Source organism: Muscardinus avellanarius (genome assembly GCF_963383645.1).
Source record: "Muscardinus avellanarius genome assembly, chromosome: 14".
NCBI lineage: Eukaryota > Metazoa > Chordata > Mammalia > Rodentia > Gliridae > Muscardinus > Muscardinus avellanarius.
The window spans coordinates 10,250,669-10,271,828 of NC_137800.1; the positions used below are offsets into that span (position 1 = coordinate 10,250,669).

Below are 21,160 nucleotides of genomic sequence, written 5' to 3' on the forward strand. Positions count from 1 at the left end.
TTTATTTTTAAGCCCAATCAAATCCTCCTCATTTTATGTTGTTTAAGTAGCAGCATCAATTTTTAAAGCCTCTAGTTTAGTCTGCATTAGTAACACAATATAAAAATTTAATGTACTGTTAACTTCTCTGCTTTGGAAACCTGGGAAGATGCTGGGGCTATTTTCTTTCCAAACTAGAATTTAAAACAAATATTAATTATGGGCAAGTAAATGATCCATTGGAAGGGGACTATCTGCAGTGTGTGTGTGTGTGCATGTGTGTGTGTGTGTGTGTGGTGGGTGAAGATAAATATTGGACGCATCTGAAAGGGAAGTTCTTATTCAATCTGTCACTTAGAGCTGGTGACTATCCAGGTAAAAGAAGAGTCCCTTCTCCCCCATTTTAAGACGTGGTTCAGGGTAGATGAGGGAAATGCCCTGTTCCTCAATGATGCATGCTTAGTTTCATTTGCTGTGGTGTTATCTGACATACCTGGGCACTTTCCGGAATGATTTTATGTTCTCTATTCTTGAATGAAAGGCTCATAGATGGGTGCTCAGCTTTGACGTGAGGCATGAAGCAAACGGCAAAATAAGTCTCTTTAGGACCCCCCCCCATGGTCTCGGCCCCTCTCTTCCTTGATTTAGTTCATTTTTGCCAATTATTAGCAAAGAGAAATCTAGTTGTTAGTTTCTGCCAGCCACCCCTGTGCCCTCAATGCTCAGAGGGTTAAAAGATATTATAATTTGAACAGAAGTCGTCTCCAGGCCTACAGCTGGCTAATAACAGAGCTGTATTGAGCACGAGCAAACCCCACAGCTGTGACTTTTCGCCACAAGGCGCAGGCTAGACAGGGCCCTAATCAGATGGGCCAGCCGGGCAGTGGGACCAGTGTCTTTATCGGCCAGATGGTGTGAATTTAGACACTTTTGTTATGCAATCGCAGGGAGGAGTTGGGGAGAAGAAAACAAAACAAAAGCCACCATGCTGTGCGCTTATTTGAGTTTGAAATTAGAGACAGATTTTTGAAAGTTGAGGGTTGAATTTTAAAAACGATTTTGGAGAGGAGAGGGGCACGTTAGCTTATTTTGAGCTGGAGTTTGGCTGACTGGACACCCTCAATCCAAGGCCAGGGCTGCTGCTATTATTATTATTATTATTATTATTATTATTATTATTATTTTCTTCTCTCTCCAGCCATCTTTTATCTTTCTCCTTTTTAAAATTTTCTTTCTGAAAAGTGCAGGTAAGATTCAGGACTGTGATAAAATTTCTCATATTCTCCCCACCTCCTGCCCCCCTGACTCGTCTTATTCTTTCTCTTTCCCTCTTCAAAGGCTCCTGTGGAGACAGGCAGGACTAAGGAGCCCTGTAAGCAAAACGAGAGGGTTTCAAGTAGAAGGTTTTCCAAATAAGTACTAGAATAAAATAAACCAAACCAAGCCAGATGAGACAAGGAGAACAGCCTTCATTTCCATGCATTAGCAAAAAGGAGAGCCCTGAGCCTCCAGGGGAGATAGGAACAGGGCTCAACCCAGTGCCAAGCTCAGTTTCCTCTCTTTGTTATTATTTATTTATTTATTAATTCATTATTTTCCTACTTCATAATCATTATCTGGTAAAAGAAACGCTTCCCAGGAGCTTCAGACTTAAGGACTTTCGAGTTAGAAATAAGTTTCAAAGCCTTTTAGCTGAACCTGAGCTAGCTGGCCCAGCTTTGTCTTCCAAGCAAAGGACAGGCCGGGTGGAGTTTGTCATCTGAGCAATTCAGGGACCCAGGCAACTAGCCGCATGGCTTGAGGAGTAGGGGGGTTCCTCAACCACATGGGCCCCCCACTTCCCGCTGCTTGTGTTAGTAATGCTGGCATGAGAACTGGATGTCCTTTACGAATCAAAATAAAGAACAACTAAAACATATTCATGAGAATTTTTCCTAAAAAAAAAATCGCATTGGCTAACTTAGATACTCAGAGCAATTTTAAGAAGGGTTCAAATGGTGTAAACACAAGTCCTATTATTTTTACACTGTGTGTGTGTGTGTGTGTGTGTGTGTGTGTGTGTTGCTGGGGATTGGATATTTTTATCCTTTTACTATTGTAGTTCAATAGCCAAGTAAATGTCTCCGTACATTTTCTGTGCTGAACATTAACATTACAGATTATATTTAAATATGTTACCCTCGGAAAGTAGGGGACAGGCTCCTAAAGTTTCTCTGCATTTTCCTCTGCATATCATTTCCTTCCCTGAGTTGATTCTCTACACTGCATCACACTGGCACCAGGCTTGCATTTTTATCTGTTTTTCTTTTCCTCTAGAGGAAATCCCCACGGAAAGCAGCTGAATTCAGCTGAGCAATTTCTGCAAACTTACTTGGCCTCCTCAGAATCGTTCCTCCCCAAACCGAGCAGATTGGCACAGACTGATAGTATGCGCTCTCGTCATTAAATTGTACCCGGGGTTGCACACACATAGCTGGGGTTAGGTTGACAAGCTGAAGTTGTTAAAGAGAGCCTGGCCTGAAGGTCTTTACCTGAAGGGAACCCGCAAGGGCTGGGTCTTTGGAAATCGCGTTGCTAAGAAAAGTGGTTTGCCGGAGCTGCGAAGGAATAAGTTGACATAAGTAACACTTTAAATATAGAAGACATGGGAGTTGGAAATGGGCGGAGGAGCAGGAGCGGGGAGAAGAGATGAGGGCTTTGCGATGTGGCTATTCGGCTGGCCAGCATTTTTATTGGTGTTAATCTTGGGATAGATTGAGATTTTAAAAGTTAAGACCTAATATAACTTCAAAGGCCAAATATTATTTCAGTGAAGTCCCAGTGGCAAACTCTGATACTTAAGAAAGCTGACACAATTGTTCTTTTACTTTCTACTGATTTGATTAAATTCTGAAAACCTCGCCGTGCGCCCATTTGATGAAAATCTTTTAGCATTTCTCAAGTATATTTTACTTTCCAAAGATGGCAAAATTATTCGCCGATTAACCCACACACCCCGTGCATGAGAAAGATGTGCTTTTAAAGCTTTTAGATTATTACTTTGTTTAGGTTTGGGTTTGTGGCGGCTCAGAGAGCGAGAATGGGAGCCGCAAAGCAAGTCTATCCCCGGGGTTGGGGCGGGCCTTTGGCTTCTTCCTGTGTGTCTTCTCATTTTCCCTCATGAATCATCATTTTCAGAGGGTGCTCATTCACCAGCTGAAACTAAAAGGGACTCTAGAGATAATCTAACACAACGCTTTCATTTTATACCTAAGGGAAGGCCAAGCTCAGAGGGGTTAAAGATATTTGACTAAGTTCATGCTGCTGGTTAGCGACGTGTTAGAATGCCAGGGCCCCAGGTCCCAGCTCAGCAATTTCCCTCTGATACTGCACAATCCTCAGCTACGGAGAAACCATCTTTGGAAAGGCAGCAGTTCCGTGGTTTGGTTAGTGTTAACACTTAGTTGACATATTCTCCACCTGCTATGGACGATCATGGCTTTCTTGTAAGTCACGCCAAGGTTACATCCCGAATCAAATGTAGTTGATAGTGAACCAAGAGCTAAGGGGGAGTCTGTGGCCTTGACCAGTCAGGCGACACGGAAGGGAGCCTTGTTTTGCAGGTCTCACATTTGTCCCTTTCTTCTTTTCTTTTTTCTTTCTTTCTTTCTTTCTTTCTTTCTTTCTTTCTTTCTTTCTTTCTTTCTTTCTTTCTTTCTATTTTTGGTGGTTTTAGGGATTGGATCCAGGGGCATTTTATCTCTGAGTCATAGCCACAGCACTTTTAAAACAGGATCTGTGCCAAGCGTGGTGGCTTGTAATCCCCGTGCTTGGGAGGCTGAGACAGGAGGATCGCACAGGTTCGAAGCCAGCCTCAGCTACTTAGTGAGGCTCTCAGCAACTTAGTGAGACCCTGTTTCCAAATAAAGTATAAAAAATAGGTCTGGGAGTATAGCCCAGAGGTAGAAAGCCTCTGGGTTCCACTCCCAGTTCCAACAAAAATAAATAAATAAGAAAAAAAATAAAACAGGATCTGGCTAAGTTGCCGAGGGCCTTGCTAAACTGCGGACACTGGCTTCGAACCTGTGATCCTTCTGTCTTAGCTGCCCAAGTACTGGGATTGCACCACTGCCCTGGGCTTGTCTGTGATTTTTTAAACAGACACCTTCACATCAGAGCGCTTTGTTCTTGCACAGGTTTCTCTTGTGATTGCTCTGGGGGCTCCTTCTCTCTTCCTCTTTTTAGTCTCCTCACTATTTACTCAGCTGCCGTGTCCCAAGTACCCAGCACCACATAGGGGGGACGTCGTGGGGAGTACAGTGCTCAGGGCTGGTGCGTCCACGTGGCCAAGTCCATTTCCGTTCTGGACGGGGTGAAGATAACTGGAGCCATTGCTCTCCAGTCCCTCTGCCTCGTTTTCTCCCTGTTTAAGGATTCACACCATACTTCTGGCCTTCCTCCTTCATCTTTGGGAAGCGATGAAAATGAGTGAATGAATACATGTTTATAAAATACACCAGGCTCTCTAGAGAAAGGTGTTATGTAAATAAGACTTAAAAATAATCCAAGCAGCTACTTGTAGTCTATTTTTGTGTGCATATGCAGTACTGAGGATTGAACCCAGGGCTTGGAGCATGCCAGGCAACTGCGCTACCACTGAGCTACCTCCCCAGACTGACTTGTGGTCTCTTTTATACATTTTTCCTTCCCCTGCTATCTCCAAATATTTATTGGGATACAAAGACCTGAAATACACAACCATGAGATTGTTGAACATCAGCCTAGAAGAGACCTCATGGATCTTAACACCCAGCCATCCGTGGTCTGGTCATAAATATGGTTCTTACAAAGCTGTGATTTGCAGAGAATTTGGCAGCTTGTAAGTCTTAGGGTGAGAATTTGAGGGAGTATTTTGGTTCTGTTTTTTTTTTTTTTTTTAAACGAAACATGGTCATAAGTGTTGTCCTTGAGTGGCTGGGAAGCCATCACCTTGTATGCTCATTGTATTATTGTACATTATTATTATTATTATTATTATTGTGATCTAACACACTGCTTTCACTCTCTTGATTCCCTCCCACTTGGCAGTCGCTGTTGCGAAAAGAAGAGCTGTGGGAACCGCAACGAGACCCCTTCCGACCCGGTCATCATTGACAGGTAGGGAGCTTCGCTTCCTTCTCTTCATGAATACTGAGCCCGAGTCCCATCGCTTGGGCTGAGCTGTCAGGCTGGTTTCACGTTCTCTTCAGGGCGTGAAGCCAGTGCGTCAAGGCATCCTGGAGCTGCCTGGCTGCTCCTGGGAGAAGTCAGATCCTTCTTTTCAGAACACATGTCTCTAAATCTACCTGGGATTTTTTTTTATAGGCGTTTGGACTTCAGCCTGATAAGGAGTGCAAATGAGAAAGGAGAGGAAAGGCTGGCAGCTCTCCTATCTGGCGGGGTATGGCCTCAATCTGTTTTTTAGAAGAGGCAGTGCACCCCAACTTAAGTGACATTTTTTTAAAAACCATGCTTAATGACTGCTGCTGAGCGGAAAGCCCAGCAGTTTAGATTACAGGATAGACGCTTACGACAGGCACTCTCGGAGCCCAGGGAGAGTCTTTTCCAGCACAGAGGACTACATTCTGGGTTCTCTGTTATATCAGAGTGGGAAAGATTCTTTGGGACAAGATGCTAATTCACTGACATGAGACTTAGGCACCCTCAGCTGTCTGTTTTTGTGATTGGAAACAGAACTTACAAACCAGCGAAGAAATACCAAATTAACTTCCAGCAATCATGTAATTTTTTAAGAAACCCCATATTCCCACCCCTAATTTTTTCTCTTTCGTTAAAAAACGGAAGAATTCCCCATTGCTTCTTTCTTTGGGTTTTCGTGTTTCTAGCCAGGTCCTGAAATGGATTGGAGAGACCACAGTCTCCAAAGTTGTTATTCCAATATTCCGACGAATTCTCAGTTGGGAGAGTGGAACCGCTGGCATTCTTCCCAGAAAGCCGGCTTGGTTTCTTCGTGGAAAGTGTAGCATAGCGGGAGGAATCAAGGAGGCTGGAATTCCGATCCTGTCCTGGCTTCTGACCTTGGACAAAGTGCTGGGCATCTCTGTCCTGCAGAGGCCTGGCGGCAGGGCGAAGGGCTGCTGCTGCAGGCTGCCGGCAGCTACTGAAGAGCAGTGGCCACTGCACAGTGTTCCGTGAGAAGCTGGGAAGAGGACGATGTGGACACGTGTTGGTCGGATGTGCGTGCGCCTCTGCCATTTTCTGGAGTGGTTTGGGGTTTCCTTTAGAATTTCTGAAAGTACAGACAAGCTTACATATACAGACTTGCCAGGACTTGTTGGGATCATTCATCTCCATCTTACAGATGAGAAGTGGCGACCCCAGTGGTGACATGCCTCGTTCACAGTTGCGCGGCAGGTGGGCAGCGCTGATGCTTGTTCTCCCAGGGCCACGGTCTCGTTCTCCCAGCATGCCCTCTGTCCTCTGAGGCCGTGGATGTGCTCTTGGACAGGGGATCGCTTCCCTACTTCCCAGGATGTCCTTGCCGGCTCTGGGGAGCCAGGAGCGCGGGGCAGCACCCTGGACGCAGGTCCTGTCCTTTCCAGCGTGTAGACCGAGCTTGCCGATCCTCACCTAGTCTTTTTTATTCTCTTTGCTCCTCTCTCAAAAGGTGCCCTAACCTCATGCCCATGACATCTTTGTGCATAATAAACACCCCATAAACCAGCCTTGGAAATGTCAGAGCCGTCAGTGCTAGCCTGCACCGTGCATCTTGCAAGCACAGTGACCCTAGGCTGAGCAACGACAGTTCTGCTTTGAAGAATTGCATGTGGCCGGGCTTGGTGGCATACGCCGGTAGTCCCAGCACTTGGGAGTCTGAGCCAGGAGGATTGCAAGTTTGAGGCCAGCCTTGGCAACTTAGATCCTGTTTAAAAAAAAAAAAAAAGGACTGGGGACTGGAGGTATGACTTGGAGGTAGAATACTCCTATCCTCAGTAGCAAGAATTCCATATAACCTGCATCCACAGAGACAGCTGCAATATGCTTATTTCTTTTTTTCTTTTTGTGGTACTAGGGTGGAACCCAGGGGCTTTCTACCTCTGGGGTACACCCCCAGCCCTATTTTATAATTTATTTGGAAATAGGATCTCACTAAGTTGCTGAGAGCCTCACTAAGTAGCTGAGGCTGGCTTCAAACCTGTGTGATCCTCCTGTCTCAGCCTCCCAAGCGCGGGGATGACAAGCGTGCGCCACCACGCCTGGTTACTTATGATTTCTTTATAAACAACACAGTACACACACCAAAGGAAGTAGTCCTTTTGCATTTATGGAAAGAAAATATTTCGACACCTTCATAGTTTGTGCTGGAATGCTGTTAAGTTCTGCAGAGCAGGTGGACGTTGTAGGTTGGCTGTATCTTCAAGAGGTTTATGTGACTGTGGCATTGGTTTTGACTGAACTGGGCACAATAAAACAGCCCAGTGATGTTCCTGCATTGCTCAAAATACGCCTCACTTCCGAACTGTTTGCAAGCACGGGTTCCAAAGGGCACCATAAACTGGCCGGTGTCAGGTTTTAAGAGAACCCATTTTATTATAAACATATGCATTGTTCACCTCACTTCTTGGAGGGCTTTTGTTTGAAGTTATCATCCCAGGACCAAAACCTTGTCTTACCAGTCTTATCTTTTGGGTGAACCTTAACCTTCCCGTCTTCTCTTTCTGAAGCCAAAGGGCAAGAAGTCAATTTCTGTTTGTGGGAGGGAGCCCGGTGCCTTCTATCATCCAGGGGTTTGGTTGAGCCGTGCATCTGGTCCCTGGGTTCAAGGTCTGCCCCAGGCTCCTCATGGGGCCCCAAATGGGTGCAAAGTAGTCTATTTCAGATTGCCTCTGAGTAAATATAGAACACTCTTTTTGCCCTTGTTCTTACAGCGCCAACTAATTATCTCCTCCTCCTTCAAACCCAACCTTACCACATGCAGTTAATTTACACCGTCTCTCTTTGAGTCGCCTCACATGACAGGCACACTCTGCTCTGGCTCAGGGGAAGCCCGCCTGTTCCCTGGGAATCGTGCCTGTGTGAGGAGGGGAAGAGGAGGCTCACGGGTGGTTCCCAAACTCTCTGCCCCCAAAGACCCCTTTCATTTTTGCTTTGGTGAACTCAAGATGTCACTGTTCCAGCTGCTGGGAACGATATTCATGCAGACACAATCTCCTTTATAATAACCACAGATGTAGAGTAGGAAGGGGAAGAAAAGGTCATCCCAGACACGCCTTTGACCTGGTCGATGGCCAGTCACGGTTTTTGATTAGAACGAGGCATTATCAAACCCACGCGAGCGGCGTCCAGTTGTGGCGCCAGGCAGCTTGGCTTTGCAAGGAGTCCCTGTGACTGAGTCCTGCAAATGCCCGGCTTCCCAAGGGCTGCCTGAAATACGAGCAGTAGCTGTACCACCTCCTGGCTTCTTCACCTGACACCACTGGCTTTGACAACAGGGGATCCCGCATCAGGAATGCAGTTTTCTACTTCTCAAGACCAACCCCAAACTTGGAGTGTATTTTTACCTGCTAAATTATTCCTGCCTCGATCTCTCTGGAAACATGAATTGATCTCTTCTCTCCTTTCCTTTTCTTTTTGTATTAGGGATCGAACCCAGGGCATTCTACCTCTAAGCCACACTCCCAGCCATCATTTTATTTGATTATTTTTTTCAGTACTGGGGATGGAACCCAGGGGCATTCTACCTTCAAGCTACACCCCTACCCCTATTTTTCTTTTATTCTTTATTTTGAAGCAGGGTCTTATGGCGTTGCAAAGGACCTCACTAAGTAGCAAAGGCAGTCCGTGAACCGAGATCCTCCTGTCTCAGCCTCCCAGATGATGGCATTACAAGCGTGTGCCACCATGCCCAGCCCCCCAGCCATATTTTATTTTTAACTTTGAGACAGGATCTCGCTAAGTTGCAGAAGGCCTTGCTAAATTCCTGAGGCTGGCCTAGTCTCCTATCTCAGTCTTCCAAATACTGGTGTTAAAAGTGTGCGCCACCACGCCCCACTTATTTTTTATTTTGAAATGGGCTTTTGCTAAGTTACTGAGGGTCTCAGTAAGTTGCTGAGGCTGGCCTCGGACTCCGGGATTCTCCTGTCTCAGCCTCCTAAGTACTGGGATTACAGGTGTGTGCTACCACACCTACGTATTGTTTATTTTCCGTTGTCTTTTCAGCATGCTTTTGTGAGTTCCTGGGCATGCCCCTCTCTATTAAGACAGGACACTCCACAGCCCTGTGGGAGTTGTGATTTCAGCGGCATCTCCCTTCTGTGTAAAACTGTGTTTGAGGTGGGGGGCAGGTATAGGTTTATTAATTTTTAGAATAAAAATTTAAAGTTCCTTTCTGAAAACACACACACACACATACACACACACACACACACACACATACACACACACACACAATGAAATACAACAGAACACAACAATCCCCGCGAAACAAGATCCTTACTGCGGTCTTCAGCCCAAGTTTTATCCATGAAGACTTGTGTGGTAAATAGAAATAAAAAAGCTCAAACTGATTTTCATTTGTGGTTTCAGAGAGAAAATCTAACTCAACCTTATCTGTCCTGGGCTGAGCTTTCTTCATATGCAACTTTATTATTCTTTTTTTATTTATTTTTTGTGGTACTGGGGATGGAACCCAGGGACATTCTACCTCCGAGCTATACCTCCAGCCTGATTTTTTTATTCTTTATTTTAAAACGGGGTCTTACTCCTGTTTTTGCGGAGGACCTCAGTAGGTAGCTGAGACTGGTTGCAAACTTGCGATCCTCCCGTCTCAGCCTCCCAAGGACTGGGATTACAAGCGTGCACTACCACACCAGGCTTCAAACTCTGTCGTTTCTGCAACTTCTTAAATATCCAGTGGGCCTCAGCATAATCTGCTGGCCATGGGAAGGAAATGTTAGGGACAAACTCACTGGTGTGAGAGAGAGAAAAGGGTCTCCGTTGTCTTTGCGAAAGCTCCATAAAATGTCAGAAGGGTACAGAAGACAAGATTTCCTTATTTTTTAAGTTTTTTGAGGTACTGGGGGTGGAACTCAGGATCATTCTACTTCTGGGCATCACACTCAGCCCTATTTTTTCTTCTTTATTTTCAAACAGGGTCTCGCTGAGTTGCTAAGGGCCTCACTAAGTAGCTGAGGCTGTCCGGGAACCATGATCCTCCTGTCTCAGCCTCCCGAATGCTGGGATTACAGGCGTGTGCCATTAACATCTGGCTCAAGATTTTCTTTAGAATCTTTGCAGGACGCCCCTGCTCATGGACATCCTGGTTGGTATTTTCTATTAAAAGGGCAGGTCTAGCCGGATGTGGCGCATGCTTGTAATCCCAGCATTTGGGAGGCTGAGACTCGATCAAATGCCCTGTTCCATTCCCAGTACTGAAAAAAAAAAAAAAAAAAAAAGGCAGGTCCAGCCATTTTGCTCAGGCTAAACATCCCTGTCTTTTGTCTTGAGACATTCAGCTCATATATTTCTAAGCTCTTTTCCCAGGAGAACTTTGCTAAGTGTCAGTGTATTTTTGTTTACTTTCTCTTGCAAGAAGCCAAATAAACATCAGAATGACCTTTTTTCAAACAAGGCTGAACAAGGTTGAGTCAAAAAATCTAGAGTTTAATTGCACATGAAATATTTTAATTGTAGTAAATATATATATATATATATTGTCTTCAAGTTTAATTGTAGTAAATATATTTAATTTAATTGTAGTAAATATATATATTTACTATATATAAATATGATATGTTATTATATTATTATATATTATATATAATATATAAAATATTTACTATATATAAAATAAAGCTTACTTATATTATATATAAAATGTTATATATAATATATTACATATTATATATGATCTATCTATCTATCTATTGCTGTTCGGTGGTGTTAAGTACATTGCTATATCACCACCACCGCCATTCATCCCTAAAGCTCTTTTCATCTTGCAGAACCAGAACTCAATACCCTTATGCCTCTCCCCCCCTCTTCCCTTCCCCCAGCCTGAGTCCCCTCCATTCCACTTCCCATCTCTATCAAACAAGTATAAGTAAATTAACACTCTGTCTTTTTGAGACTGGTTTGTTTCACTTAGCATAAAGTCCTCAAGGTCTCTCCATGTTGTAGCGTGTGTTGAAATTTTCTTCCTATTCAAGGCTGAGTAATATTCTGGCGTGTGCGTAGACCACAGCTTCCTCATCCATTCACCCTCAGTGGACATTGCTTCTACCTTTCAACTATTGGAAATACTGTGGCTATGAAAACTGGGTGAACAAACATCTGTTCAAGTCCCTGCCTGCAGTTCTTTTGGGAGATCTACTGAGCAGTGGGATTGCTGGCTCATATGATAATTCTCTTTTCAACCTTTTGGAGAATCACCACCCTGTTTTCCACAATGCTACAGCATTTTCTCGTTCCCCCAGACAGGGGCACAAACAAGAGTTCAGATGCTTGTTATTTTCAGATATTTATTTTTTGTTAGTAGCCATCCAAACAGGTGTGATGATGATGATGATGGTGATGATGATGGTGGTGGTGGTGATGGTGGTGGTGATGATGATGGTGATGATGATGGTGATGTGATGATGATGGTGGTGGTGATGGTGATGATGGTGATGATGATGATGGTGATGATAGTGATGAGGGTGATGGTGGTGGTGGTGATGGTGATGATGGTGGTGATGATGATGATGATGGTGATGATGATGGTGGTGGTGATGATGATGATGGTGATGATATGATGATGATGGTGATATGATGATGATGGTGATGATGGTGATGGTGGTGGTGGTGATGGTGATGATGGTGATGATGATGATGGTGATGATGATGATGGTGATATGATGATGATGGTGATATGATGATGGTGATGATGGTGATGATGATGATGGTGATGATGATGATGGTGATGATGATGGTGGTGGTGATGATGATGGTGGTGATGATGATGATGGTGATATGATGATGATGGTGATGATGGTGATGATTTTAGTGAAGTTTTCTTTTGCCACCATCTGGGTAGACATCTTCAGCAGCTGCTCTGAGTTCCAGGCCAGGCTTCTTGTTGGTCCACCCCTCCCCCCAGCCACAGCCTCTTCCTGCCTCTCTGTCTCATACACTACCTTGTTCCTTGAAGCACATGCGTGAATCCTCTTTCCTCTGGACCATCCTGTTAGTTTTCTCTCTCTCAGCATATCTCTGGACTCCAGTCAATGGCTATTTGTGAGAGGATAATTTTTTTTTTTTTTTTTGGTGGTACTGGGGTTCCTGGAAACCCTTCTACCTCTGGGCTACACTCCCAGACCTATTTTATATTTTTATTTGGAAACAGGGTCTCTTAAGCCAGCACGGCTGGCTTCGAACCTGTGCGATCCTCCTGTCTCCGCCTCCCAAGCGTGGGGATTACAAGCGTGCGCCACCACGCCTGGCGAGAGGAGCACTTTTACAAAACAACTGTGTGGACGGTAGGGTGCTTGCTGCCCTGCCACGCATACTCAAGAAGTCTGTATCGATCTTGGATACTTGATTGGAATATTCTTAGTTTTCCAACAAATTTCTTATTAACCCATCCTCGACTTGTGGGTTCTTTTAATCTCACCGTCCCCTTCACCACTGAGATAGTGTGCGGGTAGTAGCTGGAGCTGAGTTGTAGGAAGAGCTGTGTCCGCCCAGCTCAATAGACTCCTGCAGTGCTAGGCCCCTGAGGCTGCTTTGTCAGGCTGAGATAGCTGCCCTTCCTTTACCCAGATGTGGGCAAGCGGGTACGTGGGTAGCAACACTCCTCTAGTGATAAACATTGATCTAGTATTTAATTGGCGCTTATTGTGTGCTGGGTGTTGTGCGAAGACATTTGTGCTAATTGAATAACCTTCTTAATTAATCTTCGATGGTTGATAAAAAAATCTCAATTTTATAGGAGGAGAAAAATAATCAGTCTTAAGGAGTTAAGTAACTCGGCCAAGGTCACAGAGCTAGTTTCAGTGGTGAAAATGGAATTGAGTCAATGAGTAGAAGTTACAGAGAGAATGATTTTGGTGCAGTGGAAGGAAACACTTTATTTATTTAATTTTAATTTTTGTGGTACTGGGGTGAAACCCAGGGGCTTTTCTACCTCCGGGCTCTACTCCCAGACCTATTTTATACTTTATTTGGAAACAAGGTCTCACTAAGTTGCTGAGAGCCTCGCTAAGTAGATGAGGCTGGCTTTGAACCTGTGCGATCCTCCTGTCTCCGCCTCCCAAGCGCTGGGATTATAAACATGTGCCACCACGCCCAGCTTGCAAAGGAAACACTTTCCAAAATTCAGAGTTCTGCATTGTCTATGAGAACCCCTGAAGGGAGCAGGGAGAGGGGGTCTGTTCTTCAGGGTGCAGTTATTTAACTCCGAGACGGTATAAGTCACATTCGACTGCGTGACAGGTTTGGTAGAATATCAGTCCTCAGCATGACTGAGAGGTAGCTGAGCAGAAGGGCTCTGGATGACACCCAGACACCCGACCCCAACTGTCCCCTGAACCAGCTGTCCAGCGTCACCGACCACCAGCCGCCTCAGTTTCCCTGTCTGTGAAATGAGGTGACCGGGTTAAGGGGTGACCTTTCTATTACCTCCCAGCTCTTCTTTCTCCGATTCTAGCTGTGAGCTCAGGTTTGGGTGTCAGTCATGCTAATTGTCACCCTTGCTCATCAATAATTTATAGGAGCTATTAATATCTATGCCTTCTCTGCCCAGATCCTCCATCTCTTGGGTAGGGGATCCCAGTGTTGTAAAGAGGCTTTAAAAGCCTGGCCCTGGGCTATTTTTTTTTTTAAATTTTAGTGAAAATTCCATTTCCTCGGGGAGGGTTTAGGTTTTCTTACTGAAAAACACAGATTATCTCTCCAATGCGAATGCTTCATTTTCTTTCTTTCTTTTTTTCTTATTTTGCTACTGGGGATTACCCTGGGGCATTCTACCCCGGAACTACACCCCCAGCCCAATTTAATTTTTTTTTTATTTTGAAACAGGGTTTCACTAAGTGTGGAGAGCCTCACTAGGTTGCTAAGGCTGGTCTCAAACCTATGATCCTCCTGTCACAGCCTCCCAAATACTGGGATGATAGACGTGTACTACCATGTTCGACTGAATGCTTTATTTTTTCACATTCTTCTTTTGTTTCCTAGCAAATTTTTTGCTAGTGTCTTGGCCACTTAGGGGACTTCCAGGTGCGAGATGTGATTCCATTATTTCTAGTCTAGAAATAAGATGTGCTTAAGGGTTAAAGTGCTCTGGTGGAGGACAACCTGTGCCAAGGGGCAGAATATAAACACAGTTTTCTTTGAGAAGATGGTCTACTGCACCTGGTTGACTAGGTAGTGTTGTGAATGTATGCTGTCCATAAGTTCTATAGATGTTCTATAGCTGGGCTCATTTTTTTTTTTTTTTTTTGGTTTGTTTTAGTGGTGCCAGGGATTTGAACCCAGGGCCTTACACATGCGAGGCAAGTACTCTGCCACTGAACTATATCCCAATTAGTTTATTATTTATTTATTTTTTGTGGTACTGGGAATGGAACCCAGGGGCATTCTACACCCCACACCCTATTATTTTTATTTTTTATTTTGAAACAGGGGCTCACTGAGTTGCAAGGGACCTCACTAAGTAGCTGAGGCTGTCCACAAACTGTGATCCTCCTGTCTCAGCCTCCCAAATGCTGGGATTACAAGCATGTGCCATCACGCCCAGCTCCTGGGTTAGTTTTTAAGAATTATACTTATTCCTCTATGGGGCAGGAGGATTGCAAGTCTGAGAGACGTATTTCAAAATAAAAACTAAGGAGGGCTGGGGGTCCAGCTCAGAGAGGTAGAATGCCCTTGGTTTCAATACCCAGTTACACACACACACACACACACACACACACACACACACTAATATAATAATAAAGTGTCTATTTCTTCCCCCGATGGCCAGTCTTTTGCAGAGCTTTAGATTTTGTCAAAATAGTATAACCATCTATACATGGGTTCACTCCATCACCCACTCACTTCGCCATCCCTTTATTCCCCATTAGCGTTTGTGAATTCCCGGCAACGAGAGCTCAGCTGGGCATTTAACCTAGCCTCCTGCTCCCTCAGCTCCTGCAGTCCTGGAGCGGACGGCTCAGGGAACCCCACAAACAGACGCACACTTGCAAACTCAAGTGCGCGCTGGAGATCCACGGATGGAGGCAGGTGTCAGGTCCTGAGGCCCGTCATTTATTTTTTCTCCACTTGCCTCCTGGTCCGTTATGTTAGTCTTAAGTATGTCTTCTTCTCTCCCTCTGTATTTGCTACTTCCACCTGGAATGCACAGCCCACATCGTGGCCAATAGAAACCCTGGCTTATCGTCTGCCTCCGCAGAGCGACCAGTTCCTGCGGCCCAAGTCTGTTCCTTGTCCTTTGTTACGGGCACTTGCTCCCATTTGAATGTCTGGGTCTTGCCTTCTATTCTCAGCTATATTATATTATAATTCTTAGATATTATATTATATTACATTATATTATAATTCTTAGATATTATATTATATTATATTATATTATAATTCTTAGATATCTGACACCGGCTGTCATTTAATTCCCAAGTCCAGTATTTCTGATGAGCTCTCTGGTGGTGTTAAGAATACTACCTTTCCCCTTGAGTTGTTGGAGTCAGTACAATAACACATGTAAGGCATCTACATATTGCTTGACAGAATAAAGGCTTTCAGAGAGCCAGAGCAGTCATTAGCCTGTATTTCCCACTACGTCTGTGCAGTGGCTTGGATATCACAGACGCTCAGTCAATACGAGATGGCAGATTGATCCCAGACTGCCAAGCACCGAGGCACGTGGGTGAGCGAGTCCTCTGCCAATTCATATAGGAATTGTCCTGTAACTGTTTGTATTTGATGACTGCTTAGCAATCTCGCCCCCAGTGGCAGATAGGTTCACAACAACGCCAAGGGCAAATAGTGAAAGTTGTAAAGCACAGAGAGCCCTTTATTTGTTTGGGAAATATTTACTGAGAACCTATTAAGTCACAGACTCTGCAAGTTGCTCTTGGAGATAATATGACTGACCACGCATGAAGGCTTCCCTTGGGAATGTTAACAGTCTAGATGGGGAAATAAAGGACGTGTGGACATCAGATGATGCGACACACAGTCAGAAGTCCCATACACGAGGCAGAGGGCCAGGTGTGGTGGCGCACACCTGCAATCCCCGTACTTGGGAGGCTGAGACAGGAGGATCGCAGGGGTGAGGGCAGCCTCAGCGAGTGGTGAGACTCAGCTACTTGGGGGGACCCTGAAACGTGGACACGCGCAGTTGGGACGAAGGGTGTTCTAAGAGGAATACGTGTAGGAAAAGGCAGTGCAAAGGAAAGAACTCACTCAACCTGCTGGCCACTGCAGGCGGGCCTGGGTCTGTGTGAAGGAGGACAGGGGGGGGAGTTGGAAACTCTGTTCGGGACCGGGTCTCGGGGGGCTTTCTATGCCCATGCAAGAGTGTTTTGCTATTATTTTCTTGGCAGTGGAAGACGCAGAGAAGGCTGAGTTGTGCAGTTTCATCTCATGCTCAGATCAACACCTTGGAGAGATACCTTTGAGGATGGATTGGAAAATGGGGACTGGAAGTAGGGAAACCTGTTCTTAGAAAGTCGGGTTTGCCAAATACTCCAGTATGAGTCACTGGAGGTGGAAGGTTGTGTGTGTGTGTGTGTGTGTGTGTGTGTGTGTGTGCGCGTGTGTGTGCCTCTCCCCCATCACACCCACCACCCACTCCTACGCTGCCCCCGATGTCGCTGCTTGTCCCCGTGGGCACGCGGCCTTTTGTCACTCGGGGCTCAGATCCTTTGCAGAGAGCCGCTGTTGTGCCATCTGGTGATCCGTGAATTTTTTAGTAGCCTGGATGTGTGGGAGAGCAGAGTCTGAGGCCAGCATCCAGGCCATTTGTAAGTCATCCTTTAGGAAGGAGGTCAAGGCCCATCACTTGTGTGGTCTCGTTGCAAGTGTTTGCCCAGATCTCCGGGATCAACTTCCAGTGAAGAGCAAAGGGCCCGTTGGCTGTACGGGGTCCTTCAGAAGGGATCCCGGTGTGCCCCAGCCTCCAGCTTCTTCCTTGCAAATCTGTGTGATGTGAAGAGCGGTGCTTGCCTGAAATCCCAGTACTTGGGAGGCTGAGACAGGAAGATTGCAAGTTTAAGGCCAGCCTCAGCAACTCAGTGAAACCCTGTTTAAAATATAAATATATTTTACATATATGAGCTGGGGGTGTAGCTCTGAGGTAGAGTGCCCCTGGGCTCTATCCCCAATATCCCTCCCCACCCCAACACACACACACACACACACACACACACACACACACACACACCCTTCAGAAAGGTTTTGTTCTAAACTCACAATTTTCCACAAAGGCAAATTTCTTTGGCCCCTACTGACCGCTAGGATGCCAGGGCTGGGACGCAACGCCCCAGTGGCTCCCATATGACAAGAGGCTTTGAGAGGAAGACATTCCTCACCCTCTGACCAGATGGTGGGACTAGAGGAATTTGTGGGGATGGACCTATTGGATGGAGGCCAGCTCTTTGGAGCCAACTCCTCCATTTCTTTTTTTATTTTATTTTTTTGTGGCAATTATTTATTATTATTTTTTGTAATCATACATCGCTTTGGAATGCGTAAACAATTATATTAAAGATAATCACCAACTCCTCCATTTCTAAGGCCCACGAGAAGCCAGGACGTTCCCCAAGAGAACTCATGAGGTGTCCTGAGTGCTAGCAGGGCAGGGCCACCGGACCTCTGAATGTGGCTGCTCAGACCTCGTCCCTCCAACACAGCCCGGGTGGATCTCTGGAGACACGTGGCGAGCTTTTTGTCTGTGATTAGACAAGACATTTTCCTGATCAGGTTAAAGCTGTGCATGTGACCCATCTTAGCTACCTACTAGGACTGCCACCCCACGTGGTCAGAGGAGAAACCCCAGCTGAAGATCTCCTGTTTCAGAAGCCCTGTAGGGGATCAAAGGCTTCACTGGGATTAGAGACAAGGTTTCTAGATCCCTGGACAAAAGCGGAGGTGGTGCCTGAAGGGAGAGGGACAGAAGAAACAGAGACTTGTGTGTAGGCTGTGACTGAATTACAAAGCTCCCGCTGGACCCAAGGCCTGGAGCACCCATCTCTATCCAAGCACATGCCACAGGCAGACTGGTCGCCTTTGACTGCACTGATTGTTAGTAATTCTGTCTGTCGTGAGTTTCTCCCATGCAAAAGGCACTTTCTGACTTCAAAAGAAGTAAGTAATCCTTGAACATAGGTTGATGGCGGCGGGAAGAAGACGCAAAGTGACTATTATTTTTGCAGTGCGGTGGTTCTGATCTGACATCAGAGTGGTTTGACTTTGGCATGCATTCATTCATTCATTCATTCATTCATTTTCTCCCTCTCATTGGGTCTAGAGTTTCTAGATCCTGCAAATAAAAACACAGCGTGAGCCAGGTGCATGGCACGTGCCTGTAATCGAGTACCTGGGAGGCTGACACAGGAGATCACAGGTCTGAGGCTAGTACACACTAACCTAGTGAGACCCTGTTTCAAAATATAAAATATAAAGGCATAGGGATACCTATAACTCATTGGCAGAAAGCCCCAGGTTCAATCCCTAGTGCTGCAAAAACAAGCAGGATGCCAGTTTTATTTATTTATTTATTTATTTATTTATTTATTTATTTATTTTTGATGGTACTGGGGTTCCTGGAAGCCCTTCTACCTCCGGGCTACACTCCCAGACCTATTTTTACATTTTTATTTGGAAACAGGGTCTCCTAAGCCAGTGCGCGCGGCTGGCTTCGAACCTGCGCGATCCTCCTGTCTCTGCCTCCCAAGAGCGGGGATTACAAGCGTGCGCCACCACGCCCGGCATTTATTTATTTATTTATTTATTTATTTATTTATTTATTTATTTATTTATTTGGTGGTACTGGGGGTGGAACACGGGGGCTTTTCTACCTCCAGGTTATACTCCCAGACCTATTTTATATTTTATTAGGAAACAGGGTCTCATTAAGTTGCTGAGAGCCTCACTAAGTAGCTGAGACTGACTTCGAACCTGTGCGATCCTCCTGTCTCAGCCTCCAAAGCGCGGGGATTACAAGTGTGGGCCACCATGCCCAGCTGCCAGTTCAATTTAAATATCAAATAAATGCCAAGAGCTTGCTTGTAATCCCTGCGCTTGGGAGGTGAAGACAGGAGGATTGCACAGGTTTGAAGCTAGCCTCTCTGGCTTAAGAGATCCTGTTTCCAAATAAAAATATAAAGTAGGTCTGGGACTGTAGCCCAGAGGTAGAAGGGTTTCAGGAACCTCAGTACCACCAAAAAAAAAAAAAAAAAAAAAAAAAAAAAAATTAAAAAAAAATAAATAAACATGAATTTTCTTTTAGTGTAAGTATATCCCAGGTAAATTCAAATTTCAGTTAAGCAAAAAAAAAAGAAAAATCCTTTTTAAGTGTCTGTCCCATATACTCTTTGGGATAGACTTATACCGAAGAATGATTATTTATTTGAAATTCAAAATTAACTGGACATCTCGAGTTTTATCTGATAACTCAACCCGAGTGCATTTCTTCTCTAAAGAGTAGGAAAATAAGCTGGGCGTGGTGGCACATGCTTGTAATCCCAGTACTTAGGAGACTGAGACAGGAGGATTGCAGGTTCGAGGCCAGCCTCAGCTGCTTAGTGAGGCCCTCTGCAAAATAGTGAGACCCTTTTTCAAAATCAAGAACAAAAAATAGGACTAGGGGTGTAGCTCAGAGGTAGAATGTCCTGAGTTCAATCCCTAGTAACACACACACACACACACACACAGTAGGAAAGTATGTCTGATGTCTGGCCTACCATACCTGAGGGGGAAGAGAGGGGACACCAGGCTCCCTCCAGCGGGCCCGGGGCCAGTCAGTGTGTGCCTCAGTCCTGTGGTTCATGGGTTTCTTCCTTGGTGGGCGGCTCACCCTTCTTATCTTTGGATCTAAGCAGAAGTTGATTCGCACAAGATGGAGCTCCAGTAATGCTCTGTCCATATATGATGATATCACTACGAATCCCTCCTCTGGGGAGGAGGGGGAAGCCGGCGCCATCCACAGGGCAACACACCGAGCGCTGTGTGTGTGTGCGTGTGCGTGTGTGTGTGCTTGTATCAGTTTGAACCTCCCTGTGGTGTATAATTGCAATGCACCAATAAAAGGTGCCTGCACACATACATATGTATATATCTGCACACATATACATATGTATGTACACATATGATCTTACTATACATATTTCTACATACTCATAAGGTATTTGCTTATTTATTTTTGCGGGTCTGGGGATGGAACCCAGGGCCGTTTGACCTCCAAGCTACACCCCCTGCCCTATTTTTTATTCTTTATTTTGAAACCGGGTCTCACTGAGTTGCGAAGGGCCTCACTAAGTAGCTGAGGCTGTCTGCGAACCGAGATCCTCCGGTCTCAGCCTCCCGAATGCTGGGATTACAAGCGTGCGCCACCACTCCTGGCCTCATAAGGTATTTATATGTATCTTAATTCACACACACACATATGTGTAAATATATGTGTGCATGTATATGTGTATATATATTTATGTGTGTGTGTGACAGTTACGTGAGCGGGAGCAAGCCTGGGGGCCATCGGCATCCTCCCATCTCCCGTGAGCCTCTTCTGTCACTCCCTCTGCCCTCCTTTGCCCCCTCTCCTGCCCTGGCCTCCTGCTGTCTAGACCCTGCTTTATGGACTTGTCCATAGAGTCCCCTGCACTGCTTCCACTCAGTGTCCCTGCCTGTCCTGCTCGCTGGCGCTCTGGTTCAGCCCCGAAGCCCCTCCCTGCAGTGCTCCCCGCTGGTGGGCTTGCTTGGGCGCTGCTGGTGAGAGGCAGGAGTTAGAGGTGAAGCAGAAGCCGCACCCTGCCCCGCGTGGTCCGGGCTGACGTCCGAACGAGAGCCAGACTCGCGTGGATTTAACACTAGCTGCCCGCTCGGTGCTCGCCCAGGTCCACGGGGAGTGCCGAGTGCGTCTTACCATCCGACGCCGAGTCACGAGGGGGAGAGCAGCCACCCTTTAGATATTCGTCCGGATAACGTGGTGAGCTCTGGAGAAGATCTCCGT

At 45.6% G+C, this 21,160-nt stretch overlaps 1 protein-coding gene across 1 annotated transcript in view; it reads left to right on the forward strand.

Moving 5' to 3' along the window:
- Positions 1-21,160, forward strand: part of EBF2 (EBF transcription factor 2) — a gene marked incomplete at both ends in the record, with an annotated part of 203,646 nt that overhangs the window by 5,906 nt on the left and 176,580 nt on the right. The window contains one exon of the mRNA XM_080710564.1: positions 5,047-5,115. Within this exon, the coding sequence (XP_080566690.1) occupies positions 5,047-5,115 (69 nt within the window). The remainder of the gene's footprint in view (positions 1-5,046; positions 5,116-21,160) is intronic.